This window comes from Lithobates pipiens, unplaced genomic scaffold (assembly GCF_037356315.1).
Source record: "Lithobates pipiens isolate NorthernLeopardFrog02 unplaced genomic scaffold, aLitPip1_a1.2 Scaffold_19, whole genome shotgun sequence".
NCBI lineage: Eukaryota > Metazoa > Chordata > Amphibia > Anura > Ranidae > Lithobates > Lithobates pipiens.
The window spans coordinates 551,754,226-551,768,634 of record NW_027507764.1 but is presented as its reverse complement, the minus strand read 5'-3'; the positions used below and the strand labels follow the sequence as shown (position 1 = coordinate 551,768,634).

The window sequence follows — 14,409 nt, the reverse complement described above, 5'->3', positions numbered from 1 at the left end:
GTATGTGCGAGGACCCATGTGTCTATAGTAATGTGGAAGAGCCCTCCCAGGGACCGTGCGGTGGACAAAAAAAAAAAAAAAACACCCCATAAACATCAAGATGGGTGTGGGATGAGTGTGGGACAATTGGGGCTCCAGCACACGGGCACCAAAAATCCCACTTTAAAAAAAAATAAAAAAAAAAAAAAAAATTACTGATCTTATTGTTTCTCTCCTCTAGACCAGGGGTCTCCAAACTACAGCCCTCCAGCTGTTGAGGAACTGCAAGTCCCATAATGCATTGCAAGACTCAGAGAGCCACAAGCATGACTCCCAGAGGCAGAGCCATGCTGGGCCTTGTAGTTCCTCAACTGCTGGAGGGCAATAGTTTGGAGACCCCTGCTCTAGACAATACAAGGTAGCCCTTGAAGTACAAGTGCAGCCCCACTGCAAGGGATGATTTTAAAGTTTCCCAGAGTAGGGCTTTAAAATAAATGCATATCTAGTCATCCTTCCGTGAAGGTCATTGTGTAGTCACTTCCTGTTATAGGGTGACAACAACACTTTCTCCTGGTCTATGAATTGCTCTCTTGCGTTGTCACCATCCCAATAGAGTCTACAAGTGTCTGCCCCAACAATCATTGTGCAGGCATGGGCCACTGTTGTCACCTTCAGGAAACCTGCTCTGAGAAGAGCCATGCAGCCATCACTGGAGTGCATGTAGACAGGAAGTGGTGCAAAGGAGGCCGCAGGTGTTCAGCAGTAAGAAAAAAAAAATTAAAAAAAGAAGAATGAAAAAAAAAAAGAAAAAAGTGTGACAGCAAATAGCAATTGCTTATAATAAACAGTGTTGTAGCTTACTAAAATGTTATTCAGTTAGGATTTACATCAACATTTGAGTGTAGACTATGTAATTCATCAGTATGGCACCCAGTCCCATAACAGATGTACTGGGTGAGAATGTAACTATTAGAGGAAAATTCCATGATTCCCGAGACAGCAGTGCCCTCTGCTGGTAAAATATGGTACTACAAAAATCACTCAGGATCCGATCACACATTCTCTTGAACCTCAAATGTGCGGAGAATGCTTTACAATTGTATTTAGTGGTGCGAATCATACCATCACATCTTTATGTTGCAAAACGTGGTTGCAGTTTAAAGAGGAGGGCCGGTTTAAAAAAAAGAAAAAATTAAAAGTCAGCAGCTGCAAACACTTACCTGTCCAGGGCGCCCACGATGTCGGCCGCCTGAGGCTGACCCGTCCCTCAGCTCTCGGGCCCTGCGCCGCCATTTTGGCTAAGGGAAACAGGCAGTGGAGCCTTGCGGTTTCACTGCCCGTTTCCTACTGCGCATGCGCGAGTCTCACAGCGCTTTGTGAATGGGACACACAGTTCCCAGAACACAGCGCGACCCATTACCCAGAAGACGCCGCACGGAGGAGAGAAGATAGAAGATCTCTGCGGAGGAGGAAGAGGCAGATTAGGATGATGTGCCTAGCAACAGTCATTTCTGGCAAGTGAAAAAAAAATAAAAATTTTCATTTTTTTTTTGTAAATTTTTTTTCATGGTGGTCCTCCACTTTAACTACGGCTTCCCACATGTGCTTCAACAGAAATGAACGGTAGTGTATGTTACTTGCAAGAAGAGGCCGCTTTACATATTGGGGGAGAAGAAAAAAAAAAAAAAAAAAGTGTGGAGGGGGAAGGAAGTTACCTTCCCCAGTAAAGTTTTGCGTTTTTTTTCACCTTAATTCATCCTATACATTAAGGTGAAAAAACATCGGACAATACCGCCCCCCCCCCCCCCCCTTTTACTTATCTGAGCCCGTTTACCTGCTGCGCTCGCCCCCGATCTCCTCTTCGCCGCTCAGCCCAGCTGTTGATTGGCTAGAGTGGATGGCTTGAAAGCAGCGCAGCCATTGGCTTGCGCTGCTGTCAATCACATCCAATGACGTGGCGCACCGGAGGTGGGGCTGAGTGATACAGTGAGCGGCTATAGCCGCCGGCTGTATCACGGGAGCACGCCCGCAAGAACTAACCACCATCCGACAGAGCACGCATGAAGGTGCTTGGTTCTTGCAGGGAGGAGCCGAGACAGCCACTGAGGGACCCCAGAAGACCAGGTTCGGGGCCACTCTGTGCAAAACGAGCTGCACAGTGCAGGTAAGTATAACATGTTTGTTATTTAAAAAAATGTAAAAAAATTGCCTTTACAATCCCTTTAACCACTTAAGGACCGCTCACCGCATTTACTGTGGCAGGGTGGCCCCATTGCGCGAAACGACGCACTTGTATGTCGTTTCATGCACGAGACACTGTGGGCGTACGTGTGCCCGCTGCACATCAGGGGAGCCAAATGCTCGAGTCTGGCGTCAGCTGGCCATCCGCGATCACTCTTCAGAGAGGCATGTAAGCAAAGCAGATCCCCACTCTGACAGGAGAGTACAGCGAGATCATCCGTTCCTAGTGATTAGGAACAGCGATCTCTCTCTACTCCCAGTCAGTCCACTCCCCCCACAGTTAGAAAACACCTCCCTAGGGAAACACTTAACTCCTTGATCGCCCCCTAGTGTTAACCCCTTCCCTGCCTGTGACATTTATACAGTAATCAGTGGCTATTTTTTAGCTCTGATCACTGCAATGTCACTGGTCACAAAACAAAAAAAAACAAAAAAAAGTGGCAAAAGCATCCCATTATTCCGCCACAATGTCGCAGTCCTGCTAAAAATCGATGATCACCACCATTACTAGTAAAAAAAAATTAAAAAAAATAAAAATATAAATAAAAATGCCATAAATATATCCCCTATTTTATAGACGCTATAAATACCAATCAATAGATGCTTAATGCTATTTTTTAAATTATGTAGAAGAATACATATTGGCCTAAACTGATGAATATCTTATATACTTTTTTTGGATATGCATTATAGCAAAGAAAGAAAAAAAAATAATGTTTTTTTTGTTTATAGTGCAAAATAAAATAAAATAAAAAAAAAAAGGAGCAGAGGTGATCAAATACCATCAAAAAGAAAGCTCTATTTGTGGGGGAAGAAAAAAAAGAAATCAGTTTTATTTGGGTACAGCGTCACACTCAATTGTCAGTTAAAGTAACGCAGTGCCGTATCACAAAACATTAACTGGTCATTAAGTGGTTAAAATACACAAAAGGCCTTCACACTCATCGTCTTGTACAACCTCAGTATACACAACAAGGAGTTTTACAGCCTTTTTAGAACTTTCAACAATCTTTAGGCATCCTGCTTGATGCCTGTAAAGTAGCCCTCATCTCCAATCCTGTAAGGTTAAACACAGATCATAATGAGGGGGAATTAGCAAAGAGCGGCACAAGCTATGTCTATACCACTCTTCTAACCAAAGAGAACGGAGCAGATCCTGAGCCATATTACAAGAGGTGTGCAAGCCCCTTTGTTAATTAAGAGTGACCTTCTGACTTTTCTATGCCATGTCTGTGACAGACACAGCACAGAACTGAAGCTGAATGCTTCGGATTCCTCTACCCCATCCTATTCTCCCTCCACCGCCATTCAGCTGAGTGCAGAAAGAAGGACAAAAGCTGCCACCTCTGCTCATGTATTGTGATCTCTGCACGAGCAGAGAGGGGAATGTGAGCTGTCTACTGACAATTCCCATCCTGTACACCAGGTTGGGATCTGTGGCAGTTTTCTATATTGAACAATGCTACTGTCACTTTGTTTTTTATGTGCTAACTCTGCGCCAGTTTCTATTTCACTCTGAATAAGACACTTGATCAGGTGTGGTGCAGACAGAAAATCTTCCGTGGGTGTACAGCAAGAAGTTAAAACCTAAAGTGTTCAAAGTCTTACAGTTGGCTTTATTTAGAAAGCAGACACATCTTGGGTAGAAAAGCCTGTCCTCTGCCAACAGCTGCAGAGCAGGACACCTGTTCTCTGTAAGAAAGCAGTGGTCTCTCTGCATCCCCTGTGGAATCAAAGCTACAGCTCTCTAATCAGCAGGAAGCCCCAGCTTTGGTGAATGCAGGGATATAGGACGGCTGCAATAGTGTAAATTCACAAAAAAAATAAAAAAATACGCAAAAATTAATCCAGTTAGGACCATTGTAACTACCGGTATGTACAGTGCCTTGTAAAAGTATTCATACCCCTTGCAATTTTCCACATTTTGTCCTGTTACAACCAAAAACATAAATGTATTTTATTGGGATTTTATGTGACAGACCAACAAAGTGACACATAATTGTGAAGTGGAAGGAAAATGATAAATGATTTTCAAATTTTTTTTACAAATAAAATATATGAAAAAATGTGAGGTGCATTTGTATGGCGCCCCTCTGAGGCAATACTTTGTAGAACCGCCTTTCGCTGTAATTACAGCTGCAAGTCTTTGTGAGGATGTCTCTACCAGCTTTGCACATCTAGGAGAGACATTTTTGGTCATTCTTTGCAAAATATCTCAAGCTCTGTCCGATTGGATGAGAGTTTCTGAAAAGCAATTTTCAAGTCTTGCCACAAACTCTCAATTGGATTTAGGTCTGGACTTTGACTGGGCCACTCTACCACATAAATATGCTTTGATCTAAACCATTCCATTGTAGCTCTGGCTGTATGTTTAGGGTCGTTGTCCTACTGGAGGGTGAACCTCTGCCCCAGTCTCAAGTCTTTTGCAGACTCTAATGCCCCCATACACACGATCTGAATTTTGCCCAGAAAAAGCTCTGATGGTTTTCCCGGTGGAATTCCGCTCAAGCTGTCTTGCATATACACGGTCACACCAAATCCCGACCATCAAGAATGCTGTGACGTACAACACGTACGATGGGACTAGAAAAAGGAAGTTGAATAGCCAGTAGCGAATAGCTTCTGTCTCGTAGTTGAAACTCATGCGTGAGTTTTTGCGTGTCAGAATTGCATACATGCGATCGGAATTTCCGTCTGAAAAATTGAGAACCTGCTCTCAATCTTTTGCTGGCGAAAATTCAGCCAGCAAAATTCCGATGGAGCAAACACATGGTCGCATTTTCCGACAAAAAGCTGTCATCGGTCTTTTGCTGGCCGAAATTCCCACCGTGTGTACGCAGCATTACAGGTTTTCTTCTAAAGGCCCGTACACACGGTCGGACTTTTTGACAACAAACATGCAAATTAGCTGTTTTGGAGCAACATCCGACTGTGTGTACGCTCCATCGGACAAACTTTTTCTGTTTTCATCGGACTTTTGTTGGCTCTGCGAACGGACAAACTTTTTGACAACAGAAGTCCGAAGGAGCAAAGTCCGACCGTGTGTATGCAAAGGCATCGGACTTTTGTACAAGGTACAAACACGCATGCTCAGAGCCTATGCAAACGATCAGACTACAATACAGAAGTTGACCAAAGGTGGCGCAGGAGTCATTGAACGTCCTCTTTTGAAGCGGCGTCAGTACGTTGTGACGTCATTACGTTCATGTTTGTTGTCAAAAAGTCCGACCGTGTGTATGCAATACAAACTTGTGGACAACACACTTTGTACAAAAGTCCACGGAAAAGTTTGTACAAGTCCGACCGTGTGTATGGGGCTTAAGATTGTCCTGTTTTGGCTCCATCCATCTTCACATCAACTCCGACCAGCTTCCCTGTCCCTGCTGAAGAAAAGCATCCCCACAACATGATGCTGCCACCACCATGTTTCACGGTGGGGATGGTGTGTTCAGGGTGATGTGCAGTGTTCGTTTTCCGCCACACATAGTGTTTTGCTTTTAAATTTGATTTTCAATTTTGGTCTCACATGACCAGAGAGCCTTCTTCCACATGTTTGCCGAGTCCCCCACATGACTTTTCGCAAACAGCAAACGGGACTTCTTATGGCTTTCTTTCAACAATGTCTTTTTGCTTGCACACTCTTCCATAAAGGCCAGATTTGTGGAGTGGAGGACTAATAGTTATCATGTGGACAGATTCTCCCACCTGAGCTGTGGATCTCTGCAGCTCCTCCAGAGTTACCATGGGCCTCTTGGCTGTTTCTCTGATTAATGCTCTTCTTGTCCAGCCAGTCAGTTTAGGTGGACGGCCATGTCTTGGTAGGTTTGCAGTTGTGTCATACCCTTTCCATTTTCAGATGACTGCATATGCGGAGCACCGCTCTAATGGGTTGTCACTGTGCCTGTATCCTACATACCTCCTATGGTTTACCAGGGTGATAATCCTCTGGAGCTCCAATCCGGTGTATTGCCTGTTGGCCTACAGCATCCGCAGAAGTTTTCGGCTTTATCTGCAACATGCTCAATACCACCTGCCTTCTCTCTTTCTACTTCTCTATGGGCTTTCAACACTGGCAAATTGTACTCTGTATATAAGGTCATCTACCATCCTCTGCTTTTATCAAATAATACCTTTGGGATACCATTACCCCGCCACAAGTTCTATCCCATGTAAATGTTGTATCCACACCCTGAAGAAGGATATGCTTTATTAAGCTCCGAAACGCGTAGGGTGACTATACTTACATGGATCACACTATTAATTCTAGTGGTGTACATTGCTGTTAACAATGTCTCTATAACTGTACCCAGAGATAAAATCTTTTTATGTATACTGTATATTTTCCCTATGTTTGTTTTATGCAATAAAAAAATATTTTTGTACTTTTTCCTAAACAAGTTGTGCGTGCCTTTAAAATCCACCCCTAGGGGATTTTCTTCTTAGGATTCATTTTCAGATGATGGATTGAACAGTGCTCCGTGTGATGTTCAAAGCTTGGGATATCTTTTTATAGCCTATCCCTGCTTTCAACTTCTCCACAACTTGGATGGGTTGTGAGGCCTGTGGTCGGCAGAGGTGCAGGAGCTGGACAGTGAAGACTGGGAAAACATATGGGATTACCCGCTTCAACCACTAGTTGCAACTAGGGACAACGCGTTCATCGCATATACCCAACCTCATCGGCTGCTTGCTGGAGGTTCTCTGGTATCCCTGCTGGCTACCTACATATATTCTGGGATTGTCCACAGGTTCAAGAACTGCGGAACTGCTGGGGTTAGCTAAAGCAACACGTACCCTAATAGGTATCCTATTATTTTACGCAAGGAAAGCCATAGTACTAAAATGGAAGTCAGCCAACCCCCCCTATCTTGCCATTGTGGAAAACATTAATGAATACAATGATATACGGCTGCAACTAACGATTATTTTCATAATCGATTAGTTGGCTGATTATGGTTTCGAATCATAACCTTAAAAAAAAAAAAAAATGTGGTGTATAATTTAGTCAATATGTAAAGTTTAAAAAAAAGGCAATTTATTCTTAAATATCGCCATACAGTGGTAAATATAAATAACCAACTATATGATTAGAAAGCAAAATCTGTAATCCACTCTGAGAATAACAGAGAGAAGAGATATACTGTATATACTATGAGGAGGGGATATACTGTATATACTATTAAAGGGTGAATCTGGTAAACATCATCAGACTCAAAATGTATTTATTTAAAAAACAAAAAATTTATTTATTTAAAAAAAACAATATCTTCCTTCAAAGAAAACTAATTTTAAGAACGTTCGTTCGATTTTCTAATCGTTAGTGGGGTCAAATCGACGTTCATTTTCAACCACAGTGTCCAGAAAATTTGGAAATAAAAAAAACTTCTTGGTCAAAGGAATTTTCAGACAGTGTATGTGATTTCCGTTCTGAAATTACATTTGTTTTAAAAACAATGTTAAAAACAAGTGAAAATTTCAAACAACATTCTTTCATTTAGCGAATGTACAAAGATTTTTCATATGAACATTCTCGTCTGAAAATCGATCTGTGTGGCCAGCATAAGGCTCAGTACATATCTATGCAGTTTGCTTTTGATCCGTTTCTGCAGTGCTTTTTGATTTTTTGCATGTGATTTGCTGCGATTTGCGTTTTTGCATTTTTTTTTTTTAGCCAATTTGTTGTTGGGCAGATTAAAAAACACAAATTGCTGCAAAAACACATGACATGCATTTCTGCAGCTTCTCCATTGCAGTATATTGAACCAAAAAAAACAAAAAACACAGTTTTGAGTTAAAAATACAAAACAAAAAAAGTCCCTGACCCTTTCCAAATATGCAGTGGCTGAAAAAAGCATAGATGTGAACGTGTCCCAAAGGAAACCATGTAAATGCACTGTAGTGCGTTTCTGCAAAACGCACCAAAAAACACAGAGATGTGAACCAGGCCTAAGACATTTAGTAACATAATGGGGTTAAAAAAAAAACTAAAATTAGCTATTTATAGTACAAAAAAAGCAAATAATCTCTACTGTAAGGGGTTAATTTTTTTTACTGTAGAACTGTGAAAGTAATATTTAAGTAGTGATTTTTTGACTATAAAAGGGCTCATTATAGTTTTTGTAACCCCATTATGTTACTGGCCGATCAATTATGAAAATAGTAATTTACTAATTTCATAGTTGTTGATTTATCGATTAGTTGTTTCAGCCCTACAATGATCGATCTCTACAAAGCAACATATTTAGCCAGAGGATGCCCCAAATAACATGAAAAAGTCTGGCACTTGTAGACACACTCAGAGTCCACGACAGATGATCAGCCTGTTGGGGACTATCCTGGTTAGATACCCTTAATAACTACCTGGCCCTGTTGAGTGTTGGGGTCCAGGCCCCAGACAAGTGAGTGGTGGTGTTAGTCCAGAGGTCGAGTGATCACACTCCATCCTAGCTGTCCTTGTAACGTCCGGCTCAGACAGATAAGAAGTCCTACAGGAATAGAGATCTCCTACCATTATCCTACCATGTGAAAACTGGGTGCTAGATATATTGTTCGTTTTAACTATAGTTAGATATGTTTAGTTTTAAGATACGTGGTGAGCTGTATGCGGTTATGCACATGGCTACGTGCACCAATTGGCCGGGGTATGCCGCAATGGACCTGTTTTGTACCTTCACAGTGAATTTTTTCAATAAAAAGAATTTTCATAAAAAAATAAAAAGACACTTTTCCGCAACTTTATCCCTGACCTGCCTGGTGTGTTCCTTGGCCTTCATGATGCCGTTTCTTCTCTACAAACCTCTGAGGGCTTCACAGAACAGCTGTATTTTTACTGAGATTAAATTACACACAGGTGGACTCTATTTACTAATTAGGTGACTTCTGAAGGCAATTGGTTCCACTGGATTTTAGTTAGGGGTATCAGAGTAAAGGGGGCTGAATACAAATGCAAACCTCACTTTTCACATATTTATTTGTAAAAAAATAAAAAATAAATTGATCAATTTCCTTCCACTTCACAATTATGTGTCACTTTGTGTTTGTCTATCACATAAAATACTTTTACATTTTTGGTTGCAACATGACAAAATGTGGAAAATTTCAAGGGGTATGAATACTTTTTTCAACCCACTGTATATACACCATACCTGGCTGATGCCACTGGAATCTGGAAATCACTGAAATGGACACCATCACTCCAGTGATCTCTACCAGCTTCTGGGACCCGTGCTGAGCAGCTGCCCTGCTACTTTCTGAACACAGGGGGGGTCGGCTGCTTGGCATCAGTGCCATTCAAAAAATGTTTTGCATGTACTGAATGAATGCAAGGCTTTTTTTGAGCATGACATCACTGCCCCCACTTCTCCGTTTTGTCCAATTAGAGAACACTTTGCATTCCTTGAGAAAATACAAAGCATTCTCTGATTGGCAGTTATGCTGAGCGACCGACCTCCTGCGTTTTTGATGCAGCAAGCCAACGTCTCAGCATGGGACCAGGAGGCAAGTGGAGATCACTGGAGTAGCGGTCTATTTTAGGATTTCATCTTCAAGGGTTCACAAGAAATAAATGGGCTACAGCACAAAGCCCAGCAATGCCCCCAGAGACACGTCTGAACGCTCACAGAACAATGTGAATGGGCCCACAATCAGATCAGATTACTGATGACAACATCTACTATTTTCTATTGCATTCCTCTCCAGTAGACTCACTCAGAGCGTGGTAGATCGGCTTGTGTATCCCCTGCAGGTGGGTGGAGCACAGCGCCGCAATCTTCCCTGGTGGCTGCATCCTGGCATCAATAACATGCCATATCCGTGAGAATGTGGCCCATTGCTAGACAGAAGAAAAACAATATATTAAAATACAGCTACAGGAAACAAACCAATAAGCGACTTCATATTTCAATCCATGACAATGTGCTAAAATCAGAGAGTTCCGTTTAAAGAAAATAACCTATTCATGTGTGTATTCTTAGCACAAAAAGACCCCTTAAAAAAAAAAAAAAAAGCCTGTCAAAATATTTTTCTTTTTTTTTTCCCCCTTTCGTTGGCTGCTGTGATCTGATCCTGTTACAGAGTGGCTACATTCATTCTTTATGGTCTCAATGTGGGATTTGTTGCGTGCGTAGAGCAGTGGGCAGCTCCTGATAATGACACCAATGAAACGCGTAGGGTGGGGCTTGGAGCGTCATTAAGTCACTTTCAGTTTTCAGTCCTTCAGTCTCTGGAACACAAGGTGTCCTGGACATAGCATTTAAAAAAAAAAAAAAAAAAAAAAAAAAAAAAAAAAAAGAATACCCCCTAAATGGAACTTTGAAGGACCACCAACACAAATGTTGAATAGAAAATGATTTAATAATAAATAGTTGTAGATCAAGGATAAAAAGACGTAATTTGTCTGAAAAAGTTACATACAATAAATACAAACAAATGCCAAAATACAAAATATGACAAAAATGTGAAATGACACGAATACTCTCCAAAGGGTGTTTGATCTACAACTATTTATTATTAAATAGTTTTCTATTCAACATTTGTGTTGGTGGTCCTTCAAAGTCCCATTTAGGGGGTATTCTTTTTTTTGTTTATCAAATTAGGGATGGGACCACCACACTTGTCATCTGACATGGTGGAAGTCTCTTCTTTTTCTGGATATAGCATTTACTTCTGTCCTTTGTATGTGAGTTTTTGAATTTTTTTTTACCAGCCACCATCATTTTACGGCATCAGGTTGGCTCCCCCCGGCACGAATTGCTTTAACCACTTGCTTACAGGGCACTTAAACACCTTCCTGCCCAGACCAATTTTCAGCTTTCGGTGCTCTCACAATTTGAATGACAATTACTCAGTCATGCAACACTGTACCCAAATGAATTTTTTGTCCTTTTTTTCCCACAAATAGAGCTTTCTTTTGGTGGTATTTGATCACCTCTGGGGTTTTTATTTTTTGCGCTATAAATGAAAAAAGACCGAAAATTTTGAAAAAAAACGCATATTTCTTTGTTTCTGTGACAGAATTATGCAAATTATTAATTTTTCTTCATAAATTTTGGTCACAATTTATACTGCTACATGTCTTTGGTAAAAATAACCCAAATTAGTGGATATTATTTGGTCTTTGTGAAAGTTAGAGAGTCTACAAGCTGTGGTGCGAATCGCACAAAATTGATCACATCTGATGTACTGGTGGCCTATCTCGCTTCTTGTGACCCGAACAAGTCAGGAAAGTACAAATACCCCCCAAATGACCCCTTTTTGGAAAGTAGACATTCCAAGGTATTTAGTAAGAGGTATAGTGAGCTTTTTGATGTTGTCATTTTTTTCCCACAATTCTTTGCAAAATTAAGATTTTTCATTTTTTTTTTTTTCTCCACAAAATTGTCATTGTAATAGGTTATTTCTCTCACGTGGCATGTGTATACCACAAATGACACCCCCCAAAAAATTCTGCTACTCCTCCTGAGTATTACAATACCACATGTGTGGGACTTTTTCACAGCCTGGCCACATAGAGAGGCCCAACATGCAGGTAGCGCCATCATGTGTTCTAGGAACATAAGTTACACATCTAACTTGTTGACTATTTATTACACTTTTGAAGCACCAGGACAATGACACGTGACACTGATGACAGATGGCACTGATACGTGGCAATGATGACAGGTGGCACTGATGACAGATGGCACTAATATGTGGCACTGATGACAGATGGCACTAATATGTGGCACTGATGACGCGTGGCACTTATACGTGGCACTGATGACACGTGGCACTAATACGTGGCACTGATGACACGTGGCACTGAAACGTGGCACCGATGACAGATGGCACTAATACGTGGCACTAATATGTGCCACCGATGACAGATGGCACTAATACATGGCACCGATGACGCGTGACACTGATGACAGATGGCACTGATAAGTGGCATTGATGACACGTGACACTGACAACAGATGGCACGTGACACTGACAGGTGGCACTGATGACAAATGGCACTGATACGTGGCACTGATGACAGATGGCACTATGTGGCACTGATGACACGTGGCACTGACGGCAGGTGGCACTGACGGCAGGTGGCACTGACGGCAGGTGGCACTGACGGCAGGTGGCACTGGGGGCAGGTGGCACTGACGGCAGGTGGCACTGGGGTGGATGGCACTGGGGTGGATGGCACTGGGGGCAGGTAGCACTGGGGGCAGGTAGCACTGGGGTGGATGGCACTAGGGGCAGGTAGCACTGGGGTGGATGGCACTAGGGGCAGGTAGCACTGGGGTGGATGGCACTGGGGGCAGGTAGCACTGGGGTGGATGGCACTGGGGGCAGGTAGCACTGGGGTGGATGGCACTGGGGCAGATAGCACTGCTGGGGGCGGATGGCACTGCTGGGGGCGGATGGCACTGCTGGGGGCGGATGGCACTTTTTATTTCATTTTTTTAATTTTTTTTTTTTCCAGAATCAGAACGGCTGCCGCTGCAGCCGTTCATCTCTCCCCTCTCGCACTGTCTGTGCGAGGAAGGAGAGCGGCGCTGCGAGATGATCTCATATGTTTACATATGAGATCATCTCCCATTGGACACGCCGATCACGCTGTAAACGGCCGCTGTGATTGGCCGTTTACAGCGATCTGTGTTTGCCTGTCCCCGGGGGACACGGCGAACACAGAACTTCCGCGATGCGCGCCCGCGGCGGCGCGCATTGCGGAAGTAAACATCAGGCCGTCCAGGGACGACCGCCCGAACGAACGCGCCTGCTCTACGGCCGTAATTCGGCTATAGGGCGGGCGCGAGGAGGTTAACTGTCAGAGAGCCAGATTGAGGATCTGTAAATGTAAACAAACAGATCCCCGTTCCGTCAGGGAAGTAGAGAGAGATCTGCTGTTCCTAGTGATCAGGAACAGCGATCTCTCGCTACTTCCAGGCAGTCCAGTCCCCCCCCCCCCTACAGTTATAAACAATTCCCTGGGGAACATTTAACCCCTTGATCGTCCCCTAGTGTTAACTCCTTCCCTGCCAGTGACATTTATACAGTAATCAGTGGCTATTTTTAGCTCCGATTGCTGCAAAAACATCACTGGTCTCAAAAAAAAAAAAAAAAAAAAGTGTCCAATCTGTCCACCGCAATGTTGAAGCCCCGCAAAAGAAAAAATCTCACTGATCGCCATTACTAGTAAAAAAAAAAAAAAAAAAAAAAAAAAAAATAATAAAAATGCCATAAATCTATTCCCTATTTTGTAGACGCTATAACTTTTGCACAAACCAAATAATATACACACAATGCGATTTTTGTTACCAAATATGTATTAGACTACATATTGGCCTAAACTGATGAAGAAATTTGTTTTTTTTTGGGATATTTATTATAGCAAAAAATATTGTTATTTTTATTTTCAAAATTGTCGCTCTTTTTTGTTTATAGCGCAAAAAATAAAAATAAAAAAAGCACAGGTGATAAAATACCAGCAAAAGAAAGCTCTATTTGTGGCACAAAAAAAAAAAAAATCGTACCCAATTTTGTTCAGGTACAGCATCGCACGACCGTGCAATTGTCAGTTAAAGCGGCGCAGTGCCGTATAACAAAAAATTAGCTGGTCAGGAAGGTGGTAAATCCTTCTGGGACTGAAGCAAATAAAATATACCAGTGGATTTACAGTACAAGATGTTTTCTTGTCCATCCATTCCCACGTGAGCAGGTGCACTGATCATATACAGTAGGGAGGAGGAGAATATACTTGTATAGCATCTAACAATAATGGAAGTGCTTTGTGGGTGGTGCCTTTAGGGGTTTGGCCATGTGGTGAGTGTGGACCCCAGGGAGGAGTACGAGTGATTTCCAGTTCTCCACTTGCTGGCTTATCTTTTGTAGCACAAGTCACTTTGGAATCGAGACACTGAACGGACTTATGAGTTATATCGTATTTTTTTTTTGTTTTTTTTATATATTTATTGTGTAATTCTTCAGCAAATGTGGAAAATATTTTTTTATGAATAGGCATGACTTTATGGTAACTGATGAGATATTTATGGAAGCAACGTCATTATGACGAAACGTACGTCGAGGCACATTCCGGTCACACCGTTTTGGTCCGAATGCATGGTTCCCGAGATCCAGGGGGTGGAACCCACGCCAATTCAAGCAGTGGAAGTGTTATACCTAAAGGGTTTCACATGTACTGCCACTTTAAGGCTG

At 42.3% G+C, this 14,409-nt stretch overlaps 1 protein-coding gene across 1 annotated transcript in view; it reads right to left on the bottom strand.

Annotated features, from left to right (window-relative positions):
* Nucleotides 1–14,409, bottom strand: part of MRPL13 (mitochondrial ribosomal protein L13) — a 120,352-nt gene that overhangs the window by 94,297 nt on the left and 11,646 nt on the right. The window contains exon 2 of the mRNA XM_077493280.1: nt 9,928–10,051. Coding sequence (XP_077349406.1) covers nt 9,928–10,051 — 124 coding nt within the window. The remainder of the gene's footprint in view (nt 1–9,927; nt 10,052–14,409) is intronic.